At 35.3% G+C, this 16,456-nt stretch overlaps 1 protein-coding gene across 5 annotated transcripts in view; it reads right to left on the bottom strand.

The window, feature by feature from the left end:
* The window catches only part of TMEM68 (transmembrane protein 68), a 51,219-nt gene that overhangs the window by 27,794 nt on the left and 6,969 nt on the right, over positions 1–16,456 (bottom strand). For all 5 annotated transcript variants that reach the window (XM_044245580.1, XM_044245585.1, XM_044245584.1 and 2 more), the window contains exons 2-4: positions 16,093–16,137; positions 15,084–15,477; positions 873–1,040 (exon numbers count right to left, since the gene is read on the bottom strand). In XM_044245580.1, coding sequence (XP_044101515.1) covers positions 873–1,040; positions 15,084–15,408 — 493 coding nt within the window. In that variant the 5' untranslated portion in view covers positions 15,409–15,477; positions 16,093–16,137. The remainder of the gene's footprint in view (positions 1–872; positions 1,041–15,083; positions 15,478–16,092; positions 16,138–16,456) is intronic.

Here is a 16,456-nt window from a genome sequence, read left to right as displayed (position 1 = left end):
ATTTAGTTTAATCAGACAAAAGGATACCCAAAACATTAACCGTGTTTATGAAAGGCACTGAATAGATTGTTATTTAATTCACTGTTTGGTATTTGTCTCTCTGGTTGATGGGTGGGAGGCTTCGGCTTTTATTATTCTAAAGGACATGCTATCAGCTTTGTTGGCTTATTTCTGGTGATTCAGTGACAGAAGAAAATAAGATTTATTACCAATGAGTTTTAGAATGGCTTTTTAAAAACTGTCTGAAACCACTTGGTTAACTAATCTTTTTTAAAAGGTATAAAGCATTTATGAACAGATTAAGGAGAATATAGTCCTTAATTTTAAGAGTTATAAGTCTAGCAGGCAAGTCAAGTATGATAAAGACATACAGATTCTTTAGGATAGGATTTCTGAAGCAATATTATTATATGAAGACAAAATATATCCTGGTTGATTTTTTAAATAATTTTGATTTGCTATAATACAGACAGTAACCAAACTTTAATTACTCTGAAGTTAAACTCCAAAAATCAGTATCTCATTGTGAAATTCATCATATGAAAATCAACTACCCTCTATACCAAAATATAAATTAATTGCATGGCAAAAGTTACAATTTATTTTTTTAAATTGGAAGTTTAGCATTTAACTTAGAAAAATAATGACTAAATACCTATTAATAAAGAAAAAAATTAGATAACATTTTTGACCATGTTTTTATATTTAGATACATTATCTAAAGAGCATTATTAGATATTAGAGCTAAGTGTTACCCTAAAAAGGCAAAAAGCTTTTCCAAATGTACTAGAGATCTCAAAGATACAAAATTTAATATAATCTGATCATGTTAATTAAACATTTTTATATCACTATCTACAGTCAAAGTTTACCTGGGATTTTAAAGACAAAGTGATCAGCTACTACGCGGCAAGTTCTGCCTTTGTGGATAAAAATTTTAGCCATGAAGTAGTAAAAATCTATAGGAATAGCTCCATGATAAAAAATGATAAGTGCTGGTCCTTCTTCTGGTATTTTTTCCATCCCATGAACTTCATACCCTGTTGGAAAGACAAAATACAATGCTTAAAATATATTTATTAGTTTATTTAGACTACATGATGTTTATTAACCCAGAAACTCGGTCTTTTCTTATAGTATACTATACTTTTTTCTTATACTGTACTACAAATACTTATACTGTATATAAGTATTATACTGTACTACAAGTCTTTTCTTATACTGTACTACAAGTGAACTTAAAGTGCATAAGCCTTCCTCTTTGTCCTTCCCTTCTTGCACGAATCAGTCCTACAGCCATTGGGTGGACCAGAGTGAAGTCTGGGGTGGAGGGATGGCCTGGAGTACATGCTGGAGCCCAATCAGGGTGGAGGGCATCCACATGAGGCGGCCCAGAGTGGGGAGTCAAAACCCAAGCAGAGTTTTGAGTGCACCCCCACAGGAGAGTCTAGAACAGGGTGCTGGGGCCTAAGTGGGAAAGGGAGGGGATCCAATGGTGGGATTAAGCACAGGATTAGAAGATAGCATCCAGACACTTCAGTGGCCTAATATGGGGTAAGATAGTATCTGCAAGTGGCAGTGATAAGAGGTTGGTTTCATAGGGGGAGTTGGTCAAATGAGTCTACACATTAAGGATGTGAGCTTGGCTCCTCACTACTGGAGAAGGTAGCTACAAAAACAGAAAAGGAGAAAATTAGAATAACTCAAACCATAAGAGAACCTTGCTCGTACCCTAAAAGTAAGAAAAAGCAGTATGTCAGAAAGCTGAGGTCGCTCTCTCAAACAGATGAACCGACCGCTCCAATGGGTGATAAGCCCCTCTAATGAGAAACAAACCGAGGATGGGAGGAAGACATAGGTACTCCAAAAATAGGCAAAAAGAAAATAACTGAAATGTTAACAAATTCAAAGACCAAGTGAGGTGACCATTGAGTGTAGAATCCCTGGGAATCCCAGATACAAACAAGAGTCCACACTCACCAACATTCCTCCATGGGACTCAGTGGGTGCTTATAAGAAAAAGCGGGGGCATGGCAGTGAAGATACCCAAAAGAGTCCTTGCAAATGGTATAGAGAACAAAATCCTACTTGCTTCTCAGTAGCTTCTCTTGGAAAAGCAAAACCTGACACTGGGAGAGGTGCAGGAAACTCTTCCATACCTTCTAAAAAAACAGCATCTGTAAAAAGCAACTGATGCTGAAAAGGACAGAACTCATTCCCCCCTCCTCTCACCCTTGCCTCACCCTACTATCCTACTCTCGGGCAGAAGTCCACTTCTGGGTAGAAGGGTAGAAGTCAAAGCATCTGCCTCTGGGAGATAGAGAGTAGGTCCAGGTTCTGAAATGACATCAAACAGAGATCTGCTACTACTCAGAGAAAGAGCAAGAAACTTTGTGCCAACCCCAGACTCCCAGCTACACAAGGCAGAGTTTGCCTTCCATGGGGAAGAAGCAAAGGGACATTGAGAAAGCCTCACACCTGAGCCTCAGGCATATAGGGCCTGTGCACAATTCTGGCTAAACCAAGAAAACTGAAGAGTTGTCCCTGTCATCCCCGTCCCACCACAAGCCTCACATGGAATTACAAGGAAAGGCAAAGAAAGGCCCCCATCTGTGGTCTAGGCATACTGGGTTAAGGAGAGAGGAGGAAGATGGAGAAAAACCCTCTGGCACTGTTATATACAAAACATCATTTAAAGTGTTATATACAAATAAAACATCATTTAAAGTGTTATATAAAAGAGTTATATACTAATGTTGCAAACTTTTGTTTCACTCCCAAACATATAAATTATACTTTAGAAATTCCCCCCATTTTATTCATCAAAAACAAAAATGATTTTATAAAATCTAACTACCACATGCAGGGAAAAAACTGTGATGACAAATTTGAATTAGAGGTCAAGAAAACATCTCTCCTGTACTAGAAGTGAACTTAAAGACTAGTGCAACCCCTTACCTCTCCTTCCTGCCACATTGTTAACCCTGTTCCAAGTCACTGTAAGGGGAACAAAAGTTTCACCAAGAGAAGCAAATGACAAGCAAAAGACTGGTGGAGGTGGGGATGGGGATGATCTCTGGAGGCTTCCTTCTAACAAGAACCAGTTTACGTTGGCTTCCTGCCCATACTTTTTTCTTCCTCTTCTGCCAGCTAATGAGATTAACCTGCCTACTACCCTTTACACTGCTATACCAATACATTTTTTATGGCAATCCTGTGCTATTGGTGTTTGCGGGGAATATAAAAGATTTACGTAAACTCCACCAATGCTTCAGAGGAAAACACCCTGCGTATTTTATCACTAGAGTTTGAACTTATACTCTGAGGAGATGAAATGTGATCATGGTTCTAGTCATAAGATCTGTTTTTCCTTCCCATCTTACTGCTGCCAGGTGCCATACAGACCCCAGCCTCAGCAGGTCCCAGCAAAAAGAAAAAAGCAAACTGAACCACCAATGAATCAATGAAGAAATCAAAGTACCCTGAGACAAATGAAAATGGAAATACACTGGAAATGGAAATATACTGAAATAAACTTGTGGAACACAGCAAAAGTTTTAAAAGGGAAGTTCACAGTGATAAATGCCTATCTCAAGATAAATTTCAAATAAACAACCTAACTACACCTCGAGAAACTATAAAAAGAACAAAGTTAGTAGAAGGAAGGAAATAACAAAGATTAGAGGGGAAATGAGTGAAATAAAGGCTAAAACATCAACACAAAATATCAATGAAACCAAGTGGTTTCAGGTTGACTAAGTGGTGGTTCAGTTGACTAAGCTTTTGCCTTTGACTCAAGTCATATTTCAGAGTTCCAGGATTGAGCCCCACATCAGGATTCCTGTTCAGCAGGGAGTACGCTTTTCCTTCTGCCCCTTCCCCTGATCATGCTTACTCTCTCTCACTCTCTATCTCCCTTTCAAATAATAAATAAAATCTTAAAAAAAAAAAAAGCAGAGATGACTCTTTTCAAAGATAAGGAAACTGACAAACCTTTAGCTAGATTCACAAGAAGAAGAGAGTACTTGAAAAATTAACTCAAAGAGGGGACCTTACAACTGATACCACAGAAGCACAAAGAATAAGAAACTACTATGAAAAATATATGCCAAGAAACTGGACAACCTACAAGAAATGGATAAATTCAAACCTCTAAGACTGAATCATGAAGAAACAGAAAATCTGAACAGACCAATTACTAGTAAGGAGATTGAATTAGTAATCAAAAACCTCCCAACAAACAAAACTCCAGGACTAGATGGCTTTACCAGTGAATTCTACCAAACATTCAAAGAGGAATTAATACCAATTCTCAAACTCTACCAAACAACAGAAGAGGAGAGAACTCTTCCAAACTCATTTTACATTACCCTGATACCAAAACCAGACAAGGACATTATAAGAAAAGAAAATTACAGGCTAATATCCCTGATGAACATAGATGTAAAAATCCTCAACAAAGTATTAGCAAACCAAACTCAGCAATGCATTAAAAAATCATATACCATGATCAATGGAACTTATAAGAATGTAAAAATGTTATTTGGTGTTTTCAGCAAAAGAATGTAAAAATGGGGGACGCCTGGGTGGCTCAGTTGGTTAAGCAGCTGCCTTCGGCTCAGGTCATGATCCCAGCGTCCTGGGATCAAGTCCCACATTGGGCTCCTTGCGCAGCAGGGAGCCTGCTTCTCCCTCTGCCTCTGCCTGCCTCTCTGTCTGCCTGTGCTCGCTCTCTCTCCCTCTCTCTCTGACAAATAAATAAATAAAATCTTTTAAAAAAAAAAATGTAAAATTGGTTCAACATTTGCAAATCAATTAATGCAATACACCACATAAACAAAATGAAAAGTAAAAATCATATGATCATCTCAATAGATGCAGAAAAAGCATTTGATGGAGTTCAATATCCATTTATGATAAAAACTCTCAACAAAGTGAGTATAGAGACAATATATGTTAACATAATAAAGGCCATATATGAGAAGCCCATAGCTAACATCATACTGAATGGTGGAAAAATCGGAAGTTTTCCTCTATGATCAGAAATAAAACAAGGATGCACACTCTCACCACTTTTATTCAGCATAATACTTAAAGTCCTAGCCAGAGCAGTTGGGCAAGAGAAAGAAATAAAAGGCATCCAAATTGGAGAGGAAGGAATAAAACTGTAAGTATTTACAGATGACATGATATTCTATAGAGAAAACCCTAGAGACTCCATCAAAAAACTGTTAGAATAAACAAATTCAGTAAAGTTGCAGGGCACAAAATAAATGTACAGAAATCTGTTGTGTTTCTGTACACTAATACCAAACTATCGAAAAGAGAGATTAAGAAAACAATCTCATTTAAGATTACATGCAAAAGAATAAAATATCTAGAATAAATTTAACCAAGGAGGTAAAAGACCTATACTGAAAATAACAAGATATTAATGAAAGAAACTGAACTAGATACAAATAAATGGAATGATATTCCATGCTCATGGATTGGAAGAACTAATATTGTTAAAATGTCCATAGCAGCTAAAGCAATCTACAGATTCAATACAATCCTTATCAAAATTTCAATGGCATTTTTCACAGAAATGGAACAAGCAAACCTAAACATTTGAATGAAACCATGAAAGATCCCAAAGAGTCAAAGCAATCATGAGAAAGAGCAAAGCTACAGGCAACATTTCCCTGATCTCAAACTGTATTGCAAACCTATAGTTATCAAAACAGTATGGTATCAAAATAAAAACAGACACAACAGAACAGAATAGAGAGCCTAGAAATAAATCCACACACACATGGTCAATTAATTTTTGACAAAAGAGGCAAGAATATGCAATGGGGAAAGAATAGTTTCTTCAATGGTCACATTGGGGTCACAATGGGGAAATGGTCACATTCAAAAGAATGAAACTAGACTATCTTCCTCATACACAAAAATTAACTCAAAACGGATTAAAGATTTGAATGGTAAGACCTGAAACCACAGAACTCCTAGAAGACACAGGCAGTAAACTTCCTGACATCAGAGTTGGCAATGACTTTTTAAATCTGATTCCAAAATCAAAGGCAACAAAAACAAAAATACACAAAAGGGACTGTATCAAACTAAAAGGTTCTGCACAGCAAAGGAAACCATCAAGGAAATGAAAAGGCAACCTACTGAAAGGGAGAGGAGATTTGCAAATGATACATCTGATAAAGTTAATATGCAAAACACAAAGAACTCCTACAACTCAAAAACAGCAAAAAAAAAAAAAAAAAAAAACTCCTACAACTCAAAAACATCTAAAAAAATGGACAGAGAATGTAAATAGACATTTTTGCAAAGATATACAGACAGCCAACCAGTATGTGAAAGATGCTCAACATCACTAACCATCAGGGAAATGCAAATCAAAACCACAATGATCTATCACCTCATATCTGTTATAATAGTTATTATCAAAAAGTCAAGAAATAAGTGTTGGCAAGGATATGGCGAAAAGGGAATCCTGCATAGTTGGTGCAAATGTAAATTAGTGCAACAACTATGGAAAACAGTATGCAGGATCCTCAGAAAGTTAAAAATAGAACTATCACACCATCCAGCAATTCCACTTCTGAATATTTTCCAAAGTAAACAAAAACACTAATTCAAAAAGAGATCTGCATCCCCATGTTCGCTTTAAACCATTATTTCCAATAGCCAAGATATAAAAACAACCTAAGTGTCTATGAATGGATGAATGGATAAAGAAAATAGAGCATATATAGACACAATGGAATACTATCCACCTATAAAAACAAAAAGAACAGTATCTTATACTATCTGTGACCTGGATGGACCTTGAGGGCATTATACTAAGTAAAGTAAGTGAGAAAGTAAAAGATAAATACCATATGATCTCACTTATATGTGGACTTTAAAAAAAAAAAAAAAGAGCTCACAGATACAGAGAACAGACTGGAGGTCTCCAGAGGCAGGAGATGGGGGTGGGCAAAATGGGATCAAAAGATATAAACTTTGGGGTGCCTGGGTAGCTCAGTGGGTTAAAGCCTCTGCCTTCCGCTCAGGTCATGATCCCAGGCTCCTCCGATCTAGCCCCACATGAGCTCTCTGCTCAGTGGGGAGCCTGCTTCCTTTCCTCTCTCTCTGCCTACTTGTGATCTCTGTCAAAAAATAAACAAAATCTTAAAAAAAAAAAAAAAGATATAAACTTTAGTTTTATTGTAAGTTGTGGTGATATAATGTACAGCATGATGACTACGATGAATTGTACATTTGAAAGCTGCTCAGAGAATAAATCTTAAAAGTTGTCATCACAAAATGAACTTTGCCACTGTGTATTTACACCAAAGAACCAATTAAAATGGAAAAAAACATCATATGATGATGTATTTTAACTACTTACTGTGGTGATCATTTCACATTTATACAAATATAAAACCACTATGTTGTACACCTGAAATATGATGTTAATTATATCTCAATTTTTAAAAAGGAAGAAAATTATAAAGTAATACAGAAATCGGGACGCCTGGGTGGCTCATTTTGTTAAGCCGCTGCCGTCGCTGCCTTCGGCTCAGGTCATGATCCCAGGGTCCTAAGATCAAATCCCACACCGCGATCCTTGCTCAACAGGGAGCCTGCTTCTGTCTGCCTCTGCCTGCCGCTCTGCTTGCTGTGCGCTCTCTCTCTCTCTCTCTAACAAATAAATAAAAAATTTTAAAAAAAGAAGTAATACAGAAATTGTTTTTGCTATTACTGTTTTCCATGTCATAAAAGAAACGCCAACCTTGGTTTATACTCCATTCAGTTAAATAAAAATGTAGAAATCTTTCTCAAAACAAAACAAAACCCCAAGACATGGGGGGAAAGACACGCATTCAGAGGCCAAGGGCAGAATTAGGGTCAAAGTAAAAGGAAGCTAAGAAGAAAGGAAATTTCAAGTGACTAGAGCAGAAAAGGAAAGGAAGCTCCTGAAGTCAGACTGCCGCACCCGGAACAGCCGTCCCAAGAAGTCCACCACTCATGTGTAGGAGATAAAAGGGAAGTCCAGAATATGAGAATTTGCAACGATGTTTCTTTCCTTAAATCTATTCCCATTTGATTGCTAAGAAACAAATTTGAGTATCAAAGACTGTAGTATAAATTTTAGATCAGGAAATTTTTTTTTTAAGATTTTATTTATTTATTTGACAGACAGAGATCACAAGTAGGCACGGAGGCAGGCAGAGAGAGAGGGGGAAGCAGGCTCCCTGCTAAGCAGAGAGCCCGATGCGGGGCTTGATCCCAGGACCCTGGGATCATGACCTGAGCCAAAGGCAGAGGCTTTAACCCTCTGAGCCACCCAGGCGCCCCAGGAAATTCATTTTTGAAGTAGTTTATAATGTCTTCACCGAATAGATGAAGGTAAGTGTGGTAACTATGATTCTAGTATGGAAAAAATAAAGTATTGGTAATACCTCAAATGAACTTAAAGAATGTTTTTAAAAATTGAATTTAGTGAGATTTTGAGATTATGTATACTTTTAACATTTCTTTCCAATTACCTAGTTCAAATTCAAGTAAGTGGATTTACTTTTAGCTCTATAGAACAATCACTGAGGTCTCAAGTTACCAAAAGAATCAATTGTCTCACCTGATAATTTTTTTGAGAAATAAAAAATACTCCTTTGAGAAGTACTACACAGAATATTACACAGAATATTCCTGAGGTTTCTTCTTGCCTTCCAGAATATTTTTAAAAAATTAAATAATTGTACTTATATAACATCAAATATTTGGTTGAGACTAGTAACATTGTTATTTCAATTATTGACAGAAACTATGGTTTATCACTGTGGTAAATAAACATGAAATCCAAACATTAAACTGTGTTGCTCTTAAAGCAAAGATGTGATATACCTTACTACTCACTGCTCAGAAAGAACCAGTAAATTATACTCCAGTCCAACATTTCCGAGGCTTTTAGAGCCCAACTGCCCATCAATTATTATTAGTCAAATTCTTTCATGAATTATATGGACAAAAGATGTCTCCCTAAAAATACTTCCTCATCTTTGTGCTTCTAGTCACGTGACTGCCTCTAAATGGAATGCATCCTGTCCAGTGTCTCCCTAACAGAAGTAGAAACTATAGGGGCGCCTGGATGGCCCAGTTGGTTAAGCGTCTGACTCTTGATTTCGGCTTGGGTCATGATTTCAGTGTCATAGGATGAAGCCCGGGGCTGGGCTCCATATTCAGCACGAAATCTGCTTGGGTTTCTCTCCCTGTGCTCCTATCCACTGCTCTCTACCTCTCTTCTCTCAAATCAATCCCAAGCAAATCTTTGGGGGGAAAAAAAAAAAAGGTAATAACTTTAGAGCACTTTAGCTCTTCTTCCCTCAAGACTCCATATGTACCTGGTCACCAAAACCTCTTAAATCCATCACTCCTTCTTCCCAATGTTAGTTTTAAAGTGCAGTCCTATCATCTCCTGCCTATAGTATACTAATCCTTAGGGAAGCTTATGAACAATACAAGCTTGGAGAAAGTAATCACAATGGCAATTAATTATCACTGTTCATCCAACCACTGTCCAGGGAAGGGAAAGCATATTTTGACTAGTGTGGACCCTGGGCATAGGTCACACAGTGGTGGAGCCAAGGTGGGAACCCACATTTGTCTAACTCCAAAGTCTGTGCTTCTCACCCTAAACTATAACCTGTACTACAGATATGTCCAAGCTAAGCTACATCTTGATTTGCAAATGCTGGTTGCAACCTATTAGTGAGTTATGAAATCACTTTAGTGAGTTATGAGATTTTTCTTTTTAAAAAGGAAGTACAATAGAAAATAAAAGAGATCATCATAGAAAGTACATATACTTTGCATGACTGTGTATGTGTGTGTACTGGGCAGCAAAATGCATTTCTTACTAGGAAAAACTATAAAAAACTTGATGGTCTAAAAATATCTTGAAAACAGTAGGGACTCTTAATATAGTAGGTATGATAAGTTGAACTTAATTATGATCAAGATATAGACAATATACTTTGGTGCCTTCCAAATTATGAAGGAAGATGTTCTTTGGGGTCCCAGGTGGCTCAGTCAGTTAAGTTTTCAAATCTTGATTTCAGATCAGCTCATGATCTCAGGGTCATGAGTTGGAGCCCAGCATTGGGCTCCATACTCAGCAGGAAGTTTGCTTGAGATTTTCCCTTTCTCTCTCCCATTGCCCCTCCCCATACTTGCATGTACTCTCACTCTCTAAAATAAATAAACAAATCTTTTTTAAAAAGATGCTCTACAATTAAGATAGCTAACATTTATCAAACATTAAGTATGTAATAGAAATTATGCTAAATACTACTTTACATGAAATTTCACTGACTCCTTATAACAACCCATTTTCTAAAAGAAGAAAATGAGGTTCAAAATCATTAAGTATCTTGGTTGAGAAAGATTACTTACATAGTTTTAAGTGGTTCCCCCAAGATATTTTTCAATTACAAAGTAAAAAATAGCAACTTCATGGTGGAGAAACCTGGAAACAACTCCTTAGCCATAAAATCAAAGTCATTACACCAGTAATAAGACATAGCAACATTATGAACATCTGATACAATGCACTGAGATGGACACATCATCATTTTTGTGGTATTCTTGTCAAGTATGTGTAAATACACGTAACTTCAGTCTCATTACAGAAAATATCAGATCTAAATTGAGAGTCTACAAAATAATTGAGCAGTCCTTTTCAAAACTGTGAAAGTCATGAAAGATGCATACAACAAAGCAAAACAAAACAAAACACCTAACTAAATAACCATCACAAATTGGAGGAGACATGGCAACTAAATGCAGCATGGAACTCTGGTACAAGGAAACTGATGAGAAAACTGGTAACATTTAAGTAAGTCCTGTAGTTTACTTAATGGTATTATACCATTATTAAGTCAGTAACTGTAGAAGTGGTTACATAAGATGTTAACAGTAAGGGAAGTTGGGTGAAAATATGCAGGAAAAAATATTTTTGTAACTTCCCTATAATTCTAAATATTTTTTAAAAACAATAGAAAAATCATGATTGTTGCAAAAGGCAGGGGGCAGAAAGGAGGGGGGAAGTGGAAAAAGAAGTTAGGTAACTTGTCAAGGCCACCAGTAGGTAGTTGGGGAGAACCTGGTTTTGAGCTCAGGGAATCCCACACTCAATAAGAGAAGAGGTTAAAGGAAACACTTTTCCAACTGAAGTAGAGAGGGAATGTCTCTTAATACCTCAATTTAATTTTCCCATAGGCTTTGCTACATACCATTTAATTTATAGGGCCCTTTTAGTGAATAAATTGTATCCATTTCTTTATGAAATAATAATAAAACATAAAGTAAAAGAAAGTTGAATTTAGGGATGCCTGGATGGCTCAGTCGGTTAAGCGTCCACCTTCAGTTGAGGTCATGCAAGACCCCAGGGTTCTGGGATCAAGCCCCACATCAGGCTCCCTGCTCATTGGGGAGCCTGATGTGCAGCTCCCCACTGAGCTCCATTTTCCCCAACCCCCACCCCATGCATGCTCTCTGGCACACTCTCTAATAAATAAATAAAATCTTTAAAAAATGTTTTTGAGTTTATGCTATTATGGCCCACTTTAAAAAAAACTCTAACTCATATAACATAATAAACCATGATCAGCCTACTTATTCAAACCATATTTTTCAAAAATTTTGTACTGCCAATGAATTTAACCAGTTATGAGGGCATTAGGTAAACATACCTATTTTCAGATAATAAAGTAAATTTCCCTTGTAAAACAAACACAAAATGAAATAAGATAAGGTAAACAACTAAGGGGCACCTGGATGGCTCAATCAGTTAGGTTCAGGTCATGATCTCAGTGTTCTGGGATCAATCCCTACATCAGGCTTCCCGCTCAGTGGGGAGTCTTCTTCTCCCTCTCTCTCTGCCCCGCCCCCGCTCATGCTCTCTCTCACTCAAATAAATAAATAAAATCTTAAAAAAAAAAAACAAAAAACTAAAAGCCCCAAAAATGAAATATTCCTTACATCCCTAAGGTGAAAGTTACAGTCCTCATTACCTTTACAGTTGTGCGAAAATATACAGCTTTTACTTTTCTCAAAAACATCTAGCTATCTTACAGAGGACTTAATTTTCAAGGGAAATATTAAATGTTACGAGTCCATCTTTTAAAAATGTTCATATTTTCTAGGAATAATGTTTTTTGAAAAATAAATCAAAAATTTTAACACTTTAAAAGCTAACTTGAGGGTAGGCATTTCATTGACCTACCACCAAGCAAACTGCCTAGAAATATAGGTATTTAAGAAATATCAAATTAATATTTCTTTATTTATTATAGGCATTATGTTATGCAGCAAATAAGAATCAGAATTTTTTGAAAAGTGACAGGGCACTTAAATTATGTACAGTATAACATAAAATACAACTTCAAAAGACAAAACGCTGGATAAAGTCTCATACAAAGATACTTATAGTGAAAAAATTATAAATAAATGATGGTTCAACAGATAACTGACTAAATTCATTGTAAGATTTACAGAGTTCCATATAGTCATTAGAAGTCACTAAGGCTTAGTGACATGAAAAATACTAGTTGGCAACACACAAAAAATTATAAACACATCAGAATTTTAACAAAACACAACTGCAATAGTAAATTTAAGGTGATCGTCATTTGCCTTATTTTTTTTACCGCATTTTTTTTACAATCAACATTGTTATTAGTTAAAAAATTCTTTTGAAGATTCCTTAAAGAAGCATGAATTAAAACTGATTTGATACCAATACAAAATCCAAATATGCATATAAATGCCTTTTATATATGTCCCTAAACAACAGGGCAAAGAAAACCATCTTTTCCAGTTTTACTGAGAAACAATTGGTATGTATCACTGTGTAAGCTGAAAGCATACAGAATGATGGTTTGAATTACATATATTTTGAAATGATTACCACAGTAGGGTTAGCTATCCTTCATTATCTCATATCGATAAAAGAGTAAAGAAAAAAATATTTTACTCCTTGTATTAAGAACTCTAAGAATTTACTCTTTAAAACTTTACTGTATATCATATAGCAGTGTTAGCTATAGTCGTGTTGTACATTACATCCCTAGAACCTACTTATCTAGTAACTGGAAGTTAATACCTTTAACCATCCTCCTCCAATTCCTCTTCCCCATCCTCTGCCTCTGATAACCATTAAGTCTGACCTCTTTTTTCAATGATGGTGGGTTTTTTCTTTTTCTAGATGCCACATATAAGTGAAATGATACAGGATTTTTCTCTGTCTTATCTCACTTAGCACAATGCCTTCAAGGTACATCTATGTTGTTGTAAATGGCAGGATTTCATTTTTTAATGGCTGAATAAGGAAAAATCATTTATAAGAGAGTATCATTTATCCCAATAAAATATAATATCAAGTTACCATAAAAAAATTTAAAACAGGCTAAGAACTATATATTTTAGTTCCTCTGAGCCATAAATGCATATTTAAAAATATCTCAGAAAGATTAAAAACACCTCAAAATTATATATTCTATTTCAAAATAAGCTTAGTGCTTGAAGTTACCTAAATTAAATCATGTTTCCTGAAATATAAATAAACTCAAAATTCCTTATGATATACATAATCCTGAAATATAGGGGATTATCTATTTGAGATAATAGAGCAGCCTACAAAGATGCAATCTCTGCAGATGGACACGGGTGATATACTGAAGGACCATCTTGTCTCACGTAAAACAACCATAAAAGGAAATGAGTTGTAATGACTAGCAAGAGCGTTAGTATTAATGAGTAATGTTCAGAATTCAGTACATCAAAGGCAAAGGGCTCCTGTTTGCAAACCCGCTGAATACCGCTACTTTGACCCTGAATTCCCAACCTGAGATAAACTGACCACACAGCACAGATCATAACAGCACAGGCTCTAGAGCTTGATATCTGAAATTGTATCCTGACTTTTCTTCCTAGCTTTCTAGTGTGTCTTGGGCAAATAACAATCTTTCTGTTCCTCAACTTCCTCACAGGAAAACTGTAAATGGAGATAATACATGGAATCTATCCTAAGTTTTAAAAGACTGTATGTCAAACATTCAACAATGGTGGCATAAGAAGTACTAAAAAAAGACTTCTAAGATTGCATGTAGTATTAAAATGATGACACAGTGGCCTAATAAGCAGGTCACTGGTGATCTTTGCTAATAGCAGCCTTGTATTGCTGTGGTATATATCCTCTGGTATCTATTTCAAAATCTATGCTTCTGTGCCTTTCTGGGAAACCACTTTGATGCCCAAAATGAAATAGAAGGTACATCTTTGTTACACACCTACTGAATTCTCTGTATTTTTTTATAAGTCCTAGTGCAAAAATGGCTAACAAATAAGATAAAAATTGGTAGAGATAATAGGCCACAAGAGGGCAATTTTCACAGTAGCCACAGAACCAATCATTAAATATAGAACAATACAATTTCTCAAATGATAAAGAAAAGAATGAATATCCTGGAGAGAAACTTGTTGCTATCTCATTTATTCAAGAGACATGTGACCTCTGAAATTAATCAAACAGAAAATGGGTAAACTATGGTATACAAATTATATTTAATATTATTAGTTAATATTCATTTTTTAAATATCTACACTAGGAAATTCACTTATTTTGAACAAAATGGAATTAAATACTAAATAATTAAAGGTTTCTGTAGGTTTCTATACAGTTTTAATTAGTTTCTTACTCTTTTAGATGTCTTACACATAAACTTGAGTATTTTAAAATAGGTTTCTATACAGTTTCAATTAGTTTCTTGGTCTTTTAGTTATCTTACATATAAACTTTAATATTTTAGGTTACAGTAAGAGCCTACATTATTGTATGGTTCTTTGTTTAATGGGAACTAATGTGTTTGGGAACACTAATTTTAAGACAGACATGTAGATACACCATGTATGCAAAGAGATAAAATGAAATAGTAAATATCCCTTATATTTTTTACTATTGATCAATAAAATGAGATGATGATATAGCTTCAGTGCCACACAGATGAACAGCCACACAGAGACAGCAAAGTAATCTTGCTTACCGTGCCAAACCGCCGCATGTCCATCCCAAAGAGTTGCCACCGTCTTCCTTGCACCATCCCATAAATTATGAGAGTAGGCTTCTTTTAATACATTCTTCCTCTTATAAATGTGTAAGAAAATAATAGTAAGATAGAGAAGAAAGATAGTAAAGTAAGGAAGTATTAAAAGTATTAGTGGTGTAAAAACCCACAAGAGATAGTTTGCAAAATTCAAATAGTCCTCCAACTGTTCCACACCAAACCATTCTTCAAGTATGTGAATCAGACAAGTCATATAGGGCATAGAATCCTGTCCTGTGCCACAGGTTTGATTTTTGTTTATCATTTTTCTTTAGGTGAAAATGACAAATTCAGTCTCTTTCTTCATTGTCATGGTAGGTCTTTAATTTGGCCACTAGAAGGGAAAAATAACCCAAGGTTATTCCTTTCACAGTTGAAAAGTTAAATGTTTTAGTCTACATAAATACTACATAGAGTCATTTCTTAATACCAAAAATGAGTAGATTGCTATGGTTAACTTTGTTGCAGACTTCAATGCAAAAATTATAAGGTTTCATTTGCATGCTCATGAAGCATGTCAGGTTTAGCTTTTGAAATAACTCACAAGCTTTAATTGAGAAAGAAAAATAAACCTGATGAAGAATGAAATTTCAGACTGATCTTAATAATGTGACTTACATCTTAAGTGGATCATACTGAATGTTTCTATCTTAAACCAGGTTATGTTGAGGTAACTGTTCTTCACAAAAGAAAGCATCAATATTTCACTCAATAAAAGTAACCCAATTCTTTAGGAAATGATGACATACATTTTTGGCTACTGTTTTTTAGAAGTAGGTTTACAAAAAAAAAAAATCTCTATTCTTTTAACATTATGCAATAATAAAAAATTTATCACTGTCATTTCTATCTTATAGTCACTAAAATTTCTCTTAAGTGTTCAATGACTGAAACTATAGCCATACAATTATTTCATGTCACTTATCTCTAAACCAGTCACTTAACTTACCAGAAATTAAGTAAATTTCTTGTCTCAAGTTTCAGTGTATGTGTTCTGGAAAACAGCATACAAATGGAAGAAACATATGATTAAAAAAAGATAATCATTAATATCTAGAGTTCCCATAAAATAAATATCAAGACACATTCACAAATGTGTGACATATATTATAGACCCACACCAGTGTATCACAGTTAAAAATTATATTCATGCAACCAAAGATTTAATGAGGACAGCTTTACACACCATTTATGTCCATTATATAAAAACCACTTGAGACTTCAATTAAAATTCAGAGCTATTAAAAAAAGAGAAAAAAGAAAAAAATTTTCAGAGCTATAAAAACCTTTGCTTCTTTGGAAAAAAAGTATGA

This window comes from Neovison vison, chromosome 4, assembly GCF_020171115.1.
Source record: "Neovison vison isolate M4711 chromosome 4, ASM_NN_V1, whole genome shotgun sequence".
NCBI classification, from domain to species: domain Eukaryota; kingdom Metazoa; phylum Chordata; class Mammalia; order Carnivora; family Mustelidae; genus Neogale; species Neogale vison.
The sequence above is the reverse complement of the archived record's forward strand: the minus strand, read 5'-3'. Positions and strand labels throughout refer to the sequence as shown.